Source organism: Hydractinia symbiolongicarpus, chromosome 9, assembly GCF_029227915.1.
Source record: "Hydractinia symbiolongicarpus strain clone_291-10 chromosome 9, HSymV2.1, whole genome shotgun sequence".
Taxonomy (NCBI): domain Eukaryota; kingdom Metazoa; phylum Cnidaria; class Hydrozoa; order Anthoathecata; family Hydractiniidae; genus Hydractinia; species Hydractinia symbiolongicarpus.
In genome coordinates, this window is record NC_079883.1 from 5,798,969 (window position 1) to 5,817,158 (window position 18,190).

The 18,190-nt window shown below is 34.4% G+C and overlaps 4 protein-coding genes across 4 annotated transcripts; 2 read left to right on the forward strand and 2 right to left on the reverse strand.

Annotated features, from left to right (window-relative positions):
- The first annotated feature begins 1,001 nt into the window (after positions 1-1,001).
- LOC130657206 (uncharacterized) lies at positions 1,002-4,926 on the forward strand. The gene is made up of 7 exons (XM_057460179.1): positions 1,002-1,363; positions 1,840-1,934; positions 2,490-2,649; positions 3,424-3,490; positions 3,596-3,649; positions 3,985-4,190; positions 4,450-4,926. Exons 1-7 carry the CDS (start codon positions 1,178-1,180, stop codon positions 4,669-4,671), a joined length of 990 nt encoding a protein of 329 aa, XP_057316162.1. The 5' UTR covers positions 1,002-1,177; the 3' UTR covers positions 4,672-4,926.
- Positions 4,927-6,225: 1,299 nt separating this feature from the next.
- On the reverse strand, positions 6,226-8,092 carry LOC130657207 (mediator of RNA polymerase II transcription subunit 18-like). Its single transcript, XM_057460180.1, has 4 exons — positions 7,941-8,092; positions 7,707-7,871; positions 7,250-7,337; positions 6,226-6,712 (listed from the first exon to the last, which is right to left on the reverse strand). The coding sequence occupies exons 2-4, from the start codon at positions 7,866-7,868 to the stop codon at positions 6,357-6,359; spliced, it is 606 nt and encodes a 201-aa protein (XP_057316163.1). The 5' UTR covers positions 7,869-7,871; positions 7,941-8,092; the 3' UTR covers positions 6,226-6,356.
- A 3,111-nt stretch (positions 8,093-11,203) lies between these two features.
- LOC130657200 (antistasin-like) lies at positions 11,204-13,097 on the forward strand. Its single transcript, XM_057460169.1, has 4 exons — positions 11,204-11,361; positions 11,603-11,657; positions 12,146-12,241; positions 12,983-13,097. The coding sequence occupies exons 1-4, from the start codon at positions 11,335-11,337 to the stop codon at positions 13,069-13,071; spliced, it is 267 nt and encodes an 88-aa protein (XP_057316152.1). The 5' UTR covers positions 11,204-11,334; the 3' UTR covers positions 13,072-13,097.
- A 421-nt stretch (positions 13,098-13,518) lies between these two features.
- On the reverse strand, positions 13,519-16,239 carry LOC130657199 (complexin-like). Its single transcript, XM_057460168.1, has 2 exons — positions 16,024-16,239; positions 13,519-14,782 (listed from the first exon to the last, which is right to left on the reverse strand). The coding sequence occupies exon 2, from the start codon at positions 14,754-14,756 to the stop codon at positions 14,385-14,387; it is 372 nt and encodes a 123-aa protein (XP_057316151.1). The 5' UTR covers positions 14,757-14,782; positions 16,024-16,239; the 3' UTR covers positions 13,519-14,384.
- Positions 16,240-18,190: the final 1,951 nt, after the last annotated feature.

An 18,190-nucleotide genomic window follows, 5' to 3' on the forward strand; every position in this document is an offset into this window, starting at 1 on the left:
TTCATTTCCCAGGTTTCTTTTAAAAATAATCTCCGAGATTCTAAAAAGTTGAAGAATTCTGGGAATAAAGCTGCCCATTAGAATTGAGTTGCTATTGACACTCATTAAAAAACATTTTTATTTTCTTTACAAATGGTAATTTATTGGTTCCATTACATAGACAAACTAAACACAACAACATATGTTTTTTGAATTATGATGTACCGTTAATGAATTATAGGTTGAAACTCATGTAGGGACGTGATCCAAAGGATGAATTGGCTGTGTTGTGTTATGATGTTTTATTGCATATATACCGCATTGTTGTTGGGTTCTGTGGCAAGCAAGAGTATACGCGTGTCAAGCTTTCTTGGGCCACAATATTGTCATGTAAGATATGACTTCTTAGACGCGATAAAAGATGACGTTACCTGTGAAAATGTAGTCAAGCTAAATCCAATATGCGGTCGTGACATTAAAGTTCTCTTCTCCGAGTCCCCACCCTATATACACACTGACACCAACGGAGAAGTTCGTGGAGTGTTGAGCAGTAAGATATATTTCTGTCGTTTTTTATCTTTTCTTCGTCTCATAAAATCTAAAATTGGTTCCTGAATATTTGCATAAAAAATGACAATAGATTCTTATTTTTTGGTTTGTTTGTTTGTTTGTTTCTTTCTGAAAAAAAGTCACTGAAATCTATTTTTAGAGCCGTAGCAGTCTGTAATCATGATGGGACTTAATGCAGTGGCTAATGTAGTTTTATAAGTTCGCAGACAGTTTGCAACAGCTTTCCTGGTGCTTCTAAGCGAATGTCAGTGTATACGAGTAGTCCGGAAATTAATTTAATTCCCTCTTAAAAAATCAACAAAATCAACGCCTGCTACAACCTGGATTTCTCAGTCTTAATATCTGTAATACCTTCATTTAAAAAATGTATTTATAAAAGTGTCATCTATACCGGTCTGCTTGCTGTAAAGCATTAAAAATTTGACTAACAAAATAAATCAGTTAAACATAATATTTCTTTTTCCTATTAGATTTTCTGAAGGAAATTCTAATCGAACACTGCTGCCTCGGCTGTAATAACATTACCTTTCTCCCAGCGCTTGGTGGGATAGAAAAGTTTGTAACCTACTTATCCAATAACAACACTGCTGATATTGTCCTACCTGTTGAAAATGGACGGCATGCTTCCATGTTTTATGGCAATCCCTACATCTCTCTCATACAGATATCAAAAGTGTTATTTATTAGAAAAGGCAAAAAAGTTGCAAATTCAGATCTTCTTGAACCCTTGCTGGACAGTACACTATCAACATGGCCCCTTGCTGTTATAGCGATTGCTATGGCAGTATGTGCTGGTACAGTCATCTGGATGATGGTAATATTTTTGTTCTTTTTGTTAATCGATGATTTTTTAAAATTCTATTTTTCCTTCTATCCTTTCTGAATTCTTATTTTCTGCGTTGATACGTTCGTTTTGCATCTGTCATACTGCATCCTAAGAAGTTGATTAAGTCTCACAAAGATTTATTTTCGTGAACTGTTGGTGAATTTAAGAGAATTTTCACGCATAAACCTTTTGGTGAATATGGATAAAACTTGCGAAATTTGCGAAAATTAATCTTCGAAAAAATTAATCAACTTAAAGAACAAAAAAACAATTGCAATATATCGGCAATCTTTGGTGGTTTATTTGTAAAAAAAAACTGATCTACCAATCAGCGAAATCCTTTTGGGTACGTATTTGCTGACTATTTTTACACATGAGGTAACATGGGAATGCAGACAGACATTTCATTCACTGAATGTATTAGTGAAATATTCTCTAGTGCAAATAAATTGAACTGCTTTTAGGATACGTGGTTTAACCGTCATCAATTTCCTAGAAGTTTTCCAAAGGGACCGTTTGAAGGATTTTGGTGGGCATTCGTTTCCATGACAACAGTGGGGTGAGAACTAAAGCACTTTTTGGCAGTTGTTCTTGTCCCCAGGGGTTTTTGCCATTTTGAAGGCGAAAATCTCTGTGGACGAAAATTTTAGCTGAAGCGTAATGTTGCTTAAGTTTTTGTATTTACCAGACTCAACTTATGCGCAATCCGATTCTATTTAATCACGTTTGTCTTCGTGTAAAACTTTGTATGACTTTTTGAACAAGGGAAGTTTTGTTGCTGTTTTATAATACCTGCGGCTTGATCCTTTTTTATTTACTACAAGTTGACTACTCCTTGCTATTTGAGTCGTTTTTACGAGGACCTAGTTTCGTGTTAATTATAAAACATGCAAGCAGGACTCCATATGCGCATGCATTTTTCTCAGAACTACAGCATTGAAGGTGAACAACATTCCACAACCTCGTTCACAGCTCATTTTAATTATTTCGATAACAGCAGCTCTGTAATAACAACTCACATGTCGAGAGACACTGCTGACACGGTTGGACGTTCCATGCACCTTTCTTCCTATTCTAAGAAGTCATACATATTTATATTTATATTCTAATGTAGATACGGTGATCGTACACCACATTCAGTGGCGGCAAGATTATTCGCTGTCTGTTGGATTTTCAGTGGAATCATTGTTTTTAATATGTTTACTGCGGCTATAACTTCTTCACTTACCCTCGCAATGAAAGATAATGATGATTTTAATGTTTACAAAGAAACTGTAAGTGCATGCCAGGTTTCTAACTTCGTATCCTCAGGCATTGCTTTGACTTTTATATATAGTTATTACGAGGGAAAACGAGGAATAATATATTGACTCCATACATATAGTGGACGATGTGCTAACTTAAAAGGTAAAAAATTCCTTATGGTTTTTGAGCTTCAGAGAGTACTTATATAACACGAATCAGGATAGCTTTGGCTATGATTGCAGCGTGGAAATTTGCAGACTAGAATGTGTGAAAACCAGTTCCATGGACAACTGAAAATTACTCTATCAAAAAGCAACAAGACTTCAATTAAATTATTTGAGCTATATATTAGTGGTACAAATAATACTTGATTAGAGTGACTTTAATATTACACTTGGGAAGGAGGGAATGTATTCGGTTTTTCTGTATTCTTGTCTGCAAAATACCGCCTTGCTACTGCCAAAAAATATTCTATTTCATTGTTCTATAAGTACTTTGGAGGGGAAAATGTTTCACCTTGGAAATGGCGTATCTTCTATTAAATGTCATGACAATGAATACAATATTAATCCCGAGTAAATGGTTAACTGGTTTTTGTTTTAAACTTGCACGATTCTCGCTCCCCCACACAAAGCTAACGCACAAGAAGCTCAATAAGATACCCAAACGTGTACTGCGACTTAACTTGGAAAGAAAAGCCGGACCATTGTAAAACAACACAAGCTTAAAATTACGTGGTCGCACTTAAATGTACATGATTACAATATCATTCTGAGTGTTCTTTTATATTTGCAAATTTTTAGGTAGGAGTGTTGGGCCATTCAACTGCGACAAATGTTGGTGTACTTCAAGAAAATGCGAAACCAAAATGTAAAAATATCTTTTGCGTGTAATTCTTATTATTTGTATTTTTTGAGCTAACATTGATTGGTTTATCATAAACAAAACCTAAATGCGTATAATGTCTCTCTTTAGATTATGAAAGCATCGATATGCTGATCTCCGCTTATGAAAAGAAGGAGATATACGGTAGGTTTCGAAGAACTGAAGGTAGAAAGCAGCAGTTACTTAATTGTGATGAGGAAGGTGGGTGGTTGGACGGGCGGTGTTATGTAGAAATTTTAGAAATTTTAGGGACTTTAAATAAAGTGGAAATAGTATGAACTCTAGGATTGCATAAAATATTTAAACTTTCTTTGTAACCTCAGGGAAAAGCTGTTGTGGCCATCCTTACCTAAGTACTCATTACACTTTTTCAGTTTACTTAAAAACGTAGGTGGTTTCATAAAATTAGAGAGCAGAAATAAAATGTGGGAGAAAAATAAAAAATAAAACCAAATATTTTTATTTTTGTGTCTTTTTAGCAATGGCAATGGAAGATCTTGAGGCATTTCATTACTTAGAAGAGGTGAAACAACATGATTCCTCATTCAATGTAAAGATGACAACAAAATTGGAACATAACGCACTTGGGTTGGTTAGCAATTCCAACATTATAGGCATGCTGAAAACATTTTTTGAGGCGAATCAAGATAGCAGAAGTATAATGACTGGACGATCGTTGTATATGGTATGTAGTAATCATTCTCGTGCCCAGTACCCTTCCCCTAAAGGTGATTATATCGCTCGTTCTAATGTTAGAAAAGTGACAAGATGCCCTTTCACGAGAATAAGAATAGTTGACGTCTTTTACTCATGTAACATCAAAAGATGACAGTAACGTCCTTATGCATGCAGTTCAAGAGGTTCTCTAACCAACATTCCATTATGTCTGAAAATGACCAGCAAACTGGATCCTTAGCTATATGCCCTTCTTTCTTATCATCTAGGATTTTTATGATTCGAATTTTTCTAAATACAAGATTCAACATCAACACAGCTCTCCCTTCTCAGCGACGCACTACACATTTTACATCACCGTTGGTACAATGTTTTCTTTTTCGCTGGCCTGTATTTTAGTCAATCTTTTGATCACATCCAAACGATGTCCATGTAAAAGAAATACCGAAGTGATTACTCAACAGGAGCGCCACACACATTTCAACATGTAGTACCTATCGCTTCAGATTGTCAGTTTTGAGATTAACAGTAAACTTCTTGTTAAGTTCTTGGACTTCTGTGGAAACACGACATGTTAAAGCGAATTACTTGAAATTGTATTGTATTATATATAGTATACCAAAATAATATAATAACAGGGTCTGTTACGAAATTTAAAAGTTCATCAGTGGCTCTAAAGGCAATACATTTGTTCTCATGAAAAAAAATTTTTAACAAAAAGTGAACACAAAATTTGAATTTGTTTTTCCCATTTTTTGTCGCACCGATTCTTTCACGATTGATCAACTTTCTTAGTCAAATTTTTTTAAAAAGCTTAAACTACAAATATAAAGTTAATAATATTAAAATCAAACATTTTAACCTTGTTTACGCAAACCTAATGAGAATATAAGTCACTAATTATTTTTGTAACAGACCTATTTTTCAGATAAGTAGCAGAGCTGGCTTTGCATTCAAGTTAAACTAAAAGAATTTCATTGTTTGAAGTTTAGATGTCTTTTGATTTTCCTTACTCCGGTCTTGGATTTTTCTACGAAATCACCCTGGTTCCTAAAGGTTTTGATATATCTCATATCAAAACGTTTTTTTTTATAGCAGCCACCAAAATTTTGGGGTCAACCCTTTAGTTGCTTAAGGAAGGGGATTTTTATGGCCATCAAGTTGTTTAGCCGTTGCTTAACATTTCTTCAACGACACAGTGCTGATATTGTGAGTTCCACCCTGACCCTTTTGATCGTGTTCGTCGCGAGCCGAACACACAATAAGTCTGTTTTCTGAAAAACATCAAAGTTTAAACAATAATTTACGCTTTTAAAAGAATACCAAATTTCTTGTTACGCTGGTTATTATTTTTATTTTTCCATTGTTCTAAACAACAATTCTATTGTTTTAAACCTGATATTTCCAGCCTAACATCCCCCTATAAAGCATATTGTTATAAGAAAACGTGTATTTTGATATGGGAACATTGCTGAAGAAGTGGGGGGAAGTATCATGAAGGGATGTGTGGCCTCAAGGCTACGAAGCAATTTGTTTAACTTGGCATTTGCAGGAAGAGATTTTTAGCTAAAATTCGTAAAAGTTGGACTCTACGTAAAATTCAAAAAATTCCTTTTCACTTGAAAAGGTTTTGTGTAGTAATCGTTAACCAAGTCTTTGAACAGATTTAAAATCATGTGGGTTTCTATCGTTGTTGATATTTTATGACCACAAACTATTTAAAGAAACATGTATTATTTTGCGCAAGTTCATTTCCACGAAAAACTATAAAAATGATTTAAAGTTTTGCCTTGAATTGTTTTAAAAAAAACTTATTGTGTGTCGAATGTACTTTTTTAAGTGCTGAAACTTTCACGACTACATTAGGAACATCAACTTTCGCGAAAGGTCCACAATTACAAGATTTTGCAAACAAAAACGTTTGCAATTAGATACTTTTCGAAAATTTTGCGAGCAATAAATTTCATGAATTTAGCCAAAATTCGCGAAAGTTTCTGTTCTAATGCATTGTCAGGATGGTCAATCCCAAGACAGAGCGACTACTGTTAGGCTATTAAGGAGAAATTTTGCCATCATATAAGGAGATTTTACAACAACAACAATACAATATAACATTTTTAGTTCTGTAAATATGATATATACAAAAAAAAACAATATAAAATAATTTTCTTTCACACTACCTTTTTGGTTCAATCTTTTCTAACAATACGATCGGTTTTAAATGCTCCGCGAACGCTCTCATTTCGAGACAAAGCGAGTCTTGCTGAACAAGCGTGTTTAACGTTAGTTCAACTAAATACGAATCCGTCATCGGTAACATGTTACTGAAAACACCTTTCTCTGGTATTTTATGCAAACGCGATACTGTAATTCGCATCGCGCCTTTTCGAAACAAAAAGCCACGCAAAATAGTTTCGTGATCGAATTGAAAACCAATTTGCTCGAGAAAGCTCGTTATACTATCGTTTGTGTCGACTTCGATACAATTCCTCATCGTTGCAGCACGGTTTTTATCGTTACCTTCTACCGCACCTATAACAACAAGAAGCGAATTAGCTCTAATAAAAACCCTTTTTACAATTTTCCACTTCCTTGGCGCTCTTAAAAATACTTTAATCACAGCATTTTATATAAAATTTATGACGTCAAAATAACTTCTCAACACGATTGCATCGTTTACTCAACAACAATAAACTTAAAAATTAGATTTTTGTGTCAGAAAGCAATTAGAAAACTATATTGCAGAAAACTATGGTTACAGGGGAAATAACTTGGGTTATTGTAAAATACACATGTCATTTTCTTTCACGTCACAATTCTACTGAGAAAATAGGGTGAGGGTGTAACAAAAGAGGAGAGGTGGTTTTCTTGATTTTTTTTTAATGTGGCGAATGTAAAGAAATTTTCAATTAGGTTACCTTTCTCCGTTCACTTACTGAACATACCCTGAGACAACTCTTTCTTTCTGAGTGATAAAAGCATTTGAGTTGCACTCTTTCATAAAAAAATGATTTTTCACATTTTGCACCAAACATCCTTTTAACAAAAAATTGTTAAAGGTTTACTTACCTAGGTATCGAACTTGGTGTGGGGCGTCTGTATGTGCAAGAGAACGGCGAACTCGAAATGAAACTGAACTCGAACTAGTGGTAGAACTCTAAACAAAAAATGTAAATCTTTGATGTATATACAACATATATACGTGTTATATTTATCACCAGTTTAATAAGCATAAACATACTTGCTAGCTTTACAGCAAGCTTTTATTAATGCACATCTTTTTGAAGACCTCCTTCCAAAATGTTTTGGAAGACAAAGAACGAGTATATAGTAAGCTTCCACAATGTATTACAAGTAATAGTCTCTTTTGAATTTTAGTTGTTGTTATATGCTGCACAAAAAATTGTCCAAAATGTTCACGCCAAACATACATAACCAAACAGCCCCGAAGATACAAGTAGATAAACTTAAAAAAAAGAAGTAAAATATGCACATCAAGTGACATATTTCACAGTACTAAACTTACTTTTATAGTATAAACTGCTTCATGATCCTCAAAGCAATTATCTGATACAGCTGCCTGCTCACATAATCCACGCAAGCGATGTAAAAGAAATTTCAGGTTACTTGCAGGAACACTTCCTGCTAATACATACTGAATTTGATTTTTATTTTGAGGCAAATTCATGATCTAAAGAAAATGGTCTTAAAAGTATAAGGTCAAAAATAGAGATTTGTGCACAGATTGCGCAGGCCTTACCTAAGATGACATTCATGCATGCCCATACAGCATTTTTGTGTTTATGTATGATAATTCTCATACCAAAGATTTCCATATACTACTGGTTAAAATATATATACTTGATGACTTGGCCTAGATGTATAATGGTTGCTGCAAAAATGGGCATAAAATGTCACACTATAACGTCAGAAGGATTACCAAATTAGACATAACTGTTTTGGCAACATCAAAGGAAAATGAAATCTCCACTTAGGCGGTCACAGAGGGATACAACTTTCGTATTATTATATAGATAGAGAGAGTTTTCCATAAAAAAACAACACAACACAGGTATTATATGAAATATATATATGGCCACAGTTTTTGTAGTAATATTTCAAGGGATTTTCATTTTCTTTCAGATACATCACTACATCACATATATTCTGAAAGTTAGCTAAATTAAATTTAGTGAGATTGAAAGATTAAAAAAGACAGACAAACTTTGTATTATATCTAAAGTATAAAAACGAATTTTACGAAAAGAATGTTCTTAAATCCAAACAAATATTAATTGGATTTGGACAATAAAATTTTGTCACAGAAGGTAAGCTTTTATATTTATTCATCCTGATTATCATTAATACCAGCAATTTTTTTTCAGTATCTAACTTTTGATGTCATAATTCTGCATAATTGGTGTGATGAAGTAAGCCAGCTAGCGAGAGAGGTAACTGCCACGGAAATTAGAGGGTGCCGATAAGCCGCATACGCTGTAAAAAGTGCGGGTGTTTTCGGTCGAGTATTCAGCGTTTTCAACTATTTGCCCGAAAAAACCAGCATAGGCCCGAACAATGCCCGCAAAAGAGAAAAAAACAGACACTAATATGATTCAAAAAACTAAATTTAAATAAACTTACTATGTGGTAGCAAAGTTCTTAAAAGAACTGTTTTGATGGTTTTTGATAAAGGTTACTAAACTTTATTAACTCCTTTCTCTTCAAGCGCGCCTTCTTCCCAACTATCATCCGCATGGTTTGTTATAAGGAATTGCATTTCGGGAATGTTTCGGGCGGTTTCGGGGGACAACCACCGCTTATCAGCACCCTCTTACGGAAATGCCAGTGCCAAATGCAAAATTGACCAAAACTCGCGAAAATTACTCTCCTGTAGCTACTGACAGTTTACAGGGCGGCGAAAAATGGTCTACAAACGATATCGAGTGCCGCTATACCAGTCAGGGATAACCGCAAATTAGGCTATCACGCCAAATTAGGCTAGTAGGTTATTTAGGAGATTTTTCATAGACTATTTAGGCGAGTATCTCCTATTTAGGCGATTTGCTATCTTCTTTTATGATTATCTCGAAAACCACATCTGGTCGCGCCATCTTCTTTCGGAGCTTTGTTGCTCATAACATCATCTTCGTTCAAGCAAAATTTTTTATAGTTTGCTTAACTGGACTAAAAATTATACGTCAAAAGTCTTTGGATTGGCTAATTAGACAAGAAATAGTCTATTTAGGCTATGCGCCACCATGTTGAAAATATGCGCGCAGGAAATTTAGCCTTTTTTCAGAAGCAACCGTGGCCGTAAAACAAAGAAGCTGTAACACAGCACATGCGTTCTTAATGAAAACAAACTAAACGCTATGTCTTCTGACAGCACAAATAATAAAGAAAAATATATTTGGACCATGAAAAGGGGGTTCTATAGAATGTTTTTAGCTAATAAAATCATTGCGATTATGCAACAGAACAGCGATAGGCAGCAAAAACCATGTTGATAGCCTAATTAGGAGAGTTAAATCGCCTAAATAAGCTATCGTAGACTAATTAGACTATTATAGCCTAATTTGCGGTTATCCCTGACTGTATACTGTCTTGGCCCTGGGAACCAATTTGCTTGCTCTGATCTGAAAATCCAAAGAAAAATACGCCCGACAACCCGACCGACTCATTTTTGCGGGGTCTTCTCAGGACGCGAACACAACATATTTTTGATGGTGGCCTTACAACTAAAAAGTAAACAAATGAGACGTCACCCATGAATCCATCTATAGCTACTTTAATATGGTGCTACCCCTCTCTACACGTTCAAAACGCCTAACTGAAGGGGAGGGTATCATGTCCATGCAGGGTTACTAGTAAAAAGGAGAGAGATGGCAAGGAAAGTAAAACATGCATGCATGCGTAAATAGCTGGCTGGCTAGTCATACACACTTTTTAATCGTACCGTACTACAACAGAGCTCAAATAATTTTCAATTTAGCAATTTAGCTAGCTATACTATACAGCTAATCTGGGGTATGTTTTTCTACATTGAATACCTTTGTTCATCTTCGCCATGTTAAAATGACTTTATGTAAAGAATTCACAAATTTTATTAATACCAAGCTTTATCCAAGACCCTTCCCCCGCCTTGCATACCCCTCCACCCCTATCCTCGGTAACAGCATATGTAAACGTTAAAAATAAACTCGTTCTCAGCGCTTCTTAGGTTTTTTCATTTGGATGAAAACCTTCAGGTTTATATCCCAATAAAACTTGTCAAAGTTTACTTGTCGTCGTTTACATCAGATATGGCACTTAGGATCTCAGGTGATTTTGTTAAATCCATACACGTGAAACATGCTAATTGCTACTGACCACAGTCCAATAATTTTTTTAAGACTTTCGCGCACGACGTGGACTTTCAGGTGAATCATTTCTTGTGTGGGCGCGCTACTGGGAAAATTTAAACGCTTTCCACCTGACCTCGGCGTGCACAAAAGCCTTACGGTTTGCCCCCTGCAGAGTATTTACCATTTTACACTTTTGCCCGTTTGTGGAAAATGACAAAAAAAAACTGTCTTTGTGTTAGTCACTTTGTCCACATTGGTAGTTCACATGCACTCTGAAATATCAGTGACAGAAAAATGTATCTGCCACGTCCATTTTTAAAACAGAACTTTGAATTAATCCTGGAATTCAATATGATTAATTTTAATATAATTACATTTTTTTCTTTACGAACGGGCATACACGAACTTCAAATTAAAAAGTTCAGATTAATTTTTTTTCAATTTGTTTCATCTTTATTTTATTCTTCGAAATACTATTTAATAAAGATGAAAATCGTAATTATATGGTATTTCGCTACACTACAAAAACGTTTCCAAAACAAATTAGTTGTATAAAAACACCGACACTTATTTACACAGACTTCTTAGGTAAACAACATTTTAATTAACAAAATATTGGAATATAATAAAGATGATTAATAACAAGCAATATTTTGTTAACATTTTTCTATAAAATGTTTTGCAAATTACTTAACCAGCTGTTTCCTTAGCTTCACGAGAGCGACTGAAACGTACCCTATAAAAGACTGCGCTAAACTTCGTACAATCCAACTACACTTGTAAGTTTGAAGAAGTAGCTACGAGGTCAAGATGTACAAGTTTCTAGCTCTCGCAACGGTAAGATTTCCACATGTATTTTGTAGTTCCTATTAGATATGACGATACGACATAGTGTATCTTTATTTTAAAGATACACTATGTCGAAAGAAATACCCATAATAGCAACTTTTAACAACAATTTACAGATTACCAATTTACAGATTTTTACTATTATGACAAATACAGACAGGCGCAATATTTTAAGAAGCACTTTTGCCTCTTTTGTGGAATGTTAATGACATTGACTATTTTTTCACAGGTTTTGATGGTATGCACAGTTGCAAATGCCAAACCATCACGAATCGTTTTCCCAAGTAAGTATTGGCTCAATCTAAATTCTCAATTAACGAAGAAAACAACAACAACTGAAAAGCTTGTTTAAAGTATAAGACCAGCTAAGTTCAAAGGGTACGATACTTAAAGTACGTTTTGCTTCTCTTCGCTACTTCACGTTATGAAATAACATTCATTGTGGAGTAAGTCAGGGGAAGGACACAGGTTTTTGTATGCAGTTGTTATTGCCCTAAGAAAAATGATTCCCTGGAAGATTTTTTTTATATTTTAATTATTTTATCACTGTTCCGCCAAAAGTTTTTGCCAAAAAAAGCGCTAATAACCAAAAAGCAACGGAGATGAAATGTTCAACAAAGTATCTAAAAACCAAACGTGTGCCAGTGTAAATAATGTGATTATAATTGAAAAAAATAGGATAAATAATACTTAATGAGGACAATTGAAGAATACAACTATTCCCGAATCGGATCACTAAGCGGTTTCTTAAAATATTTTAACATTCTTTTAGCTGACCCACCATGCTCCGGAGTAAACTGCAGAATGTATTGTCCATTTGGTTTTGAAACTGACTCAAATGGCTGCGAAATATGCAGGTGCCGAACAGGTTAGTAAGATCGGCTCAAAGTCGGCTCAATATTTTTATTACTAGACGTCTTCAAAATTTGTTAAAGTTTTTATATTTCTCGCAAAAGGTGAACCATCTGTCAAGAAACATCGTCTTGAATGAGCAAACACTCAAAAAACTTCAATGAAACCCGATTGTTTGTTCAGCTTATTGTCACCTTTCTAGAATTTTATAACATTTTCTCAATCTGGTCCCCAGGACCCCTTTTCGCTCCCAGAACGAGATTAATATTTTCCTTCAAATCCCATTACCTTATCGGGAAAAATGGAGACTAAAAGAAGGTCGCTAAATATTTTTAGTTGACAAAAGTATTAGACACTGGTACAAATTTTATCAATCCTTACTGACTTAATTTTACCCATCTTCGTCCCCACGGCTCTTTTTCTCTTTCTGACATCTTGGATTTTCGCCGTCCGAGATTGTCAGAAAGAGAAAAAGAGCCCTGGGGACGAGATTGAATTATACCAACATAATCACGTTTTTATTGATTAATTTTTGGAAGATTCTTTGTTCAAAGCAAGCACTGTTTGTTTACAAAAAGTTGTTAAAAATGGTTGGCTGGTAAAAAAATTTTAGTTGGCAAAAGCTGATTGGTCAAACTGTGGTCACTGTTTACCAATGCTTTTTCTGATAAGAACATTCCTATTAATCGCAATTTTAATATGATACTAAAGTCAAGAAGTGTTAGAAAAATAATTAATATCATTTCTTCTGTTATAGAATGCCCACCAGTATGCAGAATATATTGTCCAAATGGAAACGTAAAAGATGCATATGGCTGTGACACCTGTAAATGTAAACCATTTTAAATTTGTTCAATAAACAAGTCAGAAAATATTGCGGTTATTGTTATGCGTTACACTGTACGAAATTTAGTATCAAAATTGCGCGCGTGACTACGAAGAGTTTTTAGCGTCGAATTTTCACTGTTCGGGAAATGTGACCTTGCCTAAAATTAATGCGTAAATTTCTGTTGTGCATAATCATATTTAATGATGTACATATATATTATTTCCGCCTCAAATCTGCTAACATTACACGTGTGGGTTGCTTGCTTAAATTAGTTAAAATGAAGCATCGAATTTTTGAGACAAAATATTTGCCTCAAACCCTTAGCAACTTAGTTGCTTAGAAACTTTTACCACTAAGGCGTGTGATTTCCTTAAAAGTATCTTTACATCTAGAGCCTAATTTCTTCTATTAAAAAGAATTCGATTGCCAAATTCGATTGCAAAATTCTTGATTTTTCAGAGGGATCTGTATGGCAAACGTATAAATGACAAAAGTTCAAAAACACTTCGCTGAAGAAACTTAAAATAATGCAACTAATTATCATCGACGTAAGTCGCCTTCAAGTTTCAAACTCTGTACATCTTCGTGCTCTTTTTCCAATTCAAATCCGCTATCGAAAAAAGGGAAATGTGAAAGAAATTACCACTTTTGGAACACGTATTTCAAGAACGGGTGCTGAATGACGCATGTAAGGTACACGTTTGTTTCAATGATTTGTGGAATGTCTAAGAAATCAGAATTCCTCATCTTTACTCAAATCGTTAAAACGTATCAACCCAATTCGTAACTGGGTTGGACACAAAAAGGAGCCACTGCACCTTCTCCCCGGCCTTTTAGAGCCGTGAAAAAGCTCCGTCGTAATAATACGTAGCTAGTCTGGCCAAAGTGGGAAAAACAAAAACAACATGTGATGGACAACATGCAGCCACTTATACACATTATGTTGATGCATCATTTCCAAACTGACTGGAAAATAAATAATTTAAAAGGTAGATGCATTTGTTCCATAAATAATCTAATTGTTTTTATTTTGTTTACATGAACAACTGGGCATTCTTTGGTAAGCATTTTTTGTTAACGAAAATAACTTAAAATAATCTTTATTTTCATATTTAAACGTTCTGTATTGTCAATACTTTCTGATAGGGCAAGAAAAATGGTCGCGGTTATTACTGATTGTAAAGCCTATTTGAACGAACATCAACAAACCAAATGATGTCCTGCTACGTTTGACTTTAAAGTTTACTTCTCTTTAACTATAAATGCTCCAAAAAGCAACGATTTGACGATTCAGGTATTCCCATTCACATTGGCGCATCATGTTCTAAACTTATTGAACGCAACAGGAATCTTTCTTTTTTGATTGCAAATTTTCAGTATTTTCCGCAAATTTAGAGTCCGTTGCAGAAGTGTGGTGATATTGTCCATCATAATGTTTGCTACCTTTCAGTTTATATTTATCACGTATGTTACTTCGTAATTTCTCACGTTCTTCATTTTTCTTTCTGTGTTCTTCATCTCTTTCTTGTTTCGCTTTTTCTCTCTGCTCTTCCATTTCTTTGACAGAATCCTGTCTTTTCCTGTTCTCTTTTATTTCTTTCTCCTCTTCATTTTCCCCCAGTATACTTGTCATATTTTTCTTCACGTCTGCTTTTATAGAAGCCGCTTTGTTTTGAACCATGACCTGCGTCATTTTCTCCATGGTGGATAAATGTATTTCAGTGTTACCTGAAACAAGAAAAAGATAAGTACATTTGCGTGGGTCAATAATCTGCGCATGCCTAATTTCGCGCGCAAAAAATTGGAGACTTTAGACACATCGGACACGAATTGAAAGACACACTTGCATAATATCGCGAGAAAAGATTTAAAGAGAGAAAATATGCATGGTATCATGAAATTTTATCAGTTTGAAGTGACAAGCTTATTATTGAAAAAATATTGTACACTTTGTTCATTTTATTTAATCCTTTTCGCGCCTCCTAAAATTTGCGAGGATTCAAATTTGCGCAGTCATGCCTGCACGAATCTCAGGATCATGACGTATCATATTGTTGGTCCTACGTCAGCTGTTACATGACCATGCAGAAAGAAGCAAGGAGTAGAAATAATAAGCTAAGATGATCAATTATTTCGCAGTTAAATTTCCTTTTCTGTCAATCGCGAAATTATATAGCAACTGAACTTAAAACTCAGTAGCTATATAATTATTTTCGATATTTTTTCAACACAACAAGAACTTAAACGTATTTTTCGTTTATGTTACACCGGCTTCCATTATAAATGAACCTCTAACAACCTGGAACAATTCTCTTGTCTCTAATGACAGCTACTTAACTGTCATGCAGCAAAAACAGTGAAAAAGTTAGGGTAAATAATTAATCAGAATCTCAAACATTAACGAATAAAAATAATAAGTTGTTATAGCAACCAACGGAGTACAACATTCATCGTTGAATAAAGTGTGAGTATTTCATAACGATGTATAATACATTCATTCACAATTATGGCTACCATTATGGAAGCATCGTCACGTAAGAAACCTTATCCACCCTCGTCCCAAGAGATTATTTCGAGGGTGAAACTTTGTCCACAGGTTATAGATACAGTATTTCTATGACAGGAAAACCTTTTTCTGTTGGCAATTTAAAGCCTAACAAATATGTAGATGTTCTGGAGAATAATAAAAATAACAACATCAGCATAATGACACTGTCAATTTTTTAAAAAACGTGAAAATTAGGTCTGAGAACGAAAGTGGTATTGTAGCCTTTTACGACTTTTTCGGATGATTTAGTAGCTACTACGACTTAAAGAGTTAAAAACTTAAAATTTAAGGAGAGACCAGCAAGCCTCAAATCAGTATAAAAAATATTGATTCTTCAAAAATAATTAAATTGTATACAATTAAGCAATTAAATATTTAAAGCTTTACCCCTCCTAACGTCTAAGGCCTGGTTCTCACTTACCTTGTGTTTCTGTTTAGTAAAGCGAAATTTTTTACTGCGCGAAAGTGTCATAAGCTAAGCGGGGTGGAACAAAGCATAAAATTTGTAAACAAAAGAATATAAACAAAGGAGAAGAGTTTAATAGTCGCGCTGAAAGAATTCACCACTCATAAAAACTTGAACTACCATCATCGTTATAATCCTTCAAACCAAGAAAACATGTAACGTAAAGGAAACGAAACATGTTCAGTAAAAAAAATATTGCAGCTTCAAATTATGATTAACTAACACCCTCCATCGTTCATATAATCATTCTAATACATCTCGTTATTCACCGATTCAAAAATGTCAATTTAGCATAACTAAAAACATCTGCTGCTGAGAGCTTGTTTTGTTTTCGTTTAATTTAAAGATTGTAATTTACCGACAAACAAAAGAGCTTTTTTTGCAAATAAATCCCATTGTGGTTTATCTTCATTTCCCATTGTTTTAGCGCGGCTTTAAATAAAAAAGTAACGCAGTAGGAGAACATTTTAAATTGGTAAATCGTTCTCCATCTTTCTAACTTTCGGTATTTTAAATCACTGGCCAGAATATTATCCACGGGTTTGCTCGCCAGCAAATTATTTACTCAGCGTGGGATCCAAAATGAAGCTGCGTGCATCCATTTTTAAACACACAAATTAAGAGTTTTAATAAAGGAGATTACTCGGTAGCCCGGGTTCACCTGTAGCTGTTTCTTATTTCTGTTCAAACTTCTGAAAATTTCTTTGTTCTTTTTAAGTCTGTCACTAAAGTCTCTCATTGGAGCTCCAGTGCTTACAACAAATGCAACCATTTTTCCAGTTAACAACATCTGGTTTAAAAATGTACCGATATTGTGATCCAATCTTTAAAAGCGCAATAAAACCCCCAATATTTTCCGCAAAAGTAAAACATTAGCTCCAATTCTTCCGACGAATATATTTGGTTAATCTGTATTTCTTCCTCCCGTTTGCACGAAGTAATAAAAACTCTGCGGAGAAGGGAGGCAACGGGTATGAACACATAGATACCCTGGGTTTGATACCATCTTCCTTGTGCAGAGGAAGGTAACACGTCCTGGTATTAAGGTGGAGAAATAGCACAAAAAGCTTAGTGCGAACTTTTGACTCTTTTATTTAACTTGTTTTGACTCGTGATCGTATCTGCTGAAAGGGTGAATTTGTCGCGCTTATTAACAGTTTCATTTAAACATAAATCGAAGAAGGATAAGAAAGCTAAAATCTTCTTCTTCTTTGGAAACAATTCGAAAATACGTTGCATGCATTTGGCTTAAAATAATATATTTAACAACAAGTCGATCAAAGCCATCTAACAATTTAGGTAAAAAGAAACTTACTTGAAATACTGGATCTGCTAAGGTATGAAAATACACGGTTGCATTAATGTATGATAGCATGGTGGTCAGACCATCGCTGATGAAAGGAAGGAACAAGATTTTCACAACAGTCTGTATTGTTGCTTTCTCAGCAACCACGTTTCCAGCGCCTGTTATCTATTTTTAATATTGGGACAAAGAGCGCCTCGCCTTCCCGAAATGAAAAAGAACAACTGTTTAAAGTTATCATGAGTGTTGATTTTAAAGACCAGACTGTTTGGCTTGGTCATGCTTCATAAACCCATTATTCACTATAAATCAATTTTGTTTACATCTTTGTGAGTGCTGAATTATTTATAAATGAGTATTTCTTCACATTTGCCAAACGGCTAAATAATAAAACAATGAAAAATATTTCTCTTTGTGATGGTCACGGGTCGATGTACACAAAGTAATTAAACAAGAAAAAGTGGAAGATCAAAATAAAATGTTGAACAACATGGGACGAACATACTTTTATTATTTTATACTACTGAACTCACAGAACAAATTTTCAAGTAAAGATAAAGAAAATAATTGGTAAATAAAGAATGAAAGCTTCATATTGCGATTTGTTATATAATGTTTCCGGTCTGTATATTTATTCAAATTTGACGCCATCTCATCATAAAAAACTTTCTCGTTCGAAGTTGTTAGTATGTTGTGGAAAAAAGACTAAAAATATGAAAAAAATATTGTTGTTGATCATGACATTTCTTTAGTTCAAAGAAGTTTAAACGAAAGTTATAAGATGCTGTTACCACGATACTATAGTACGTAAAATATTTT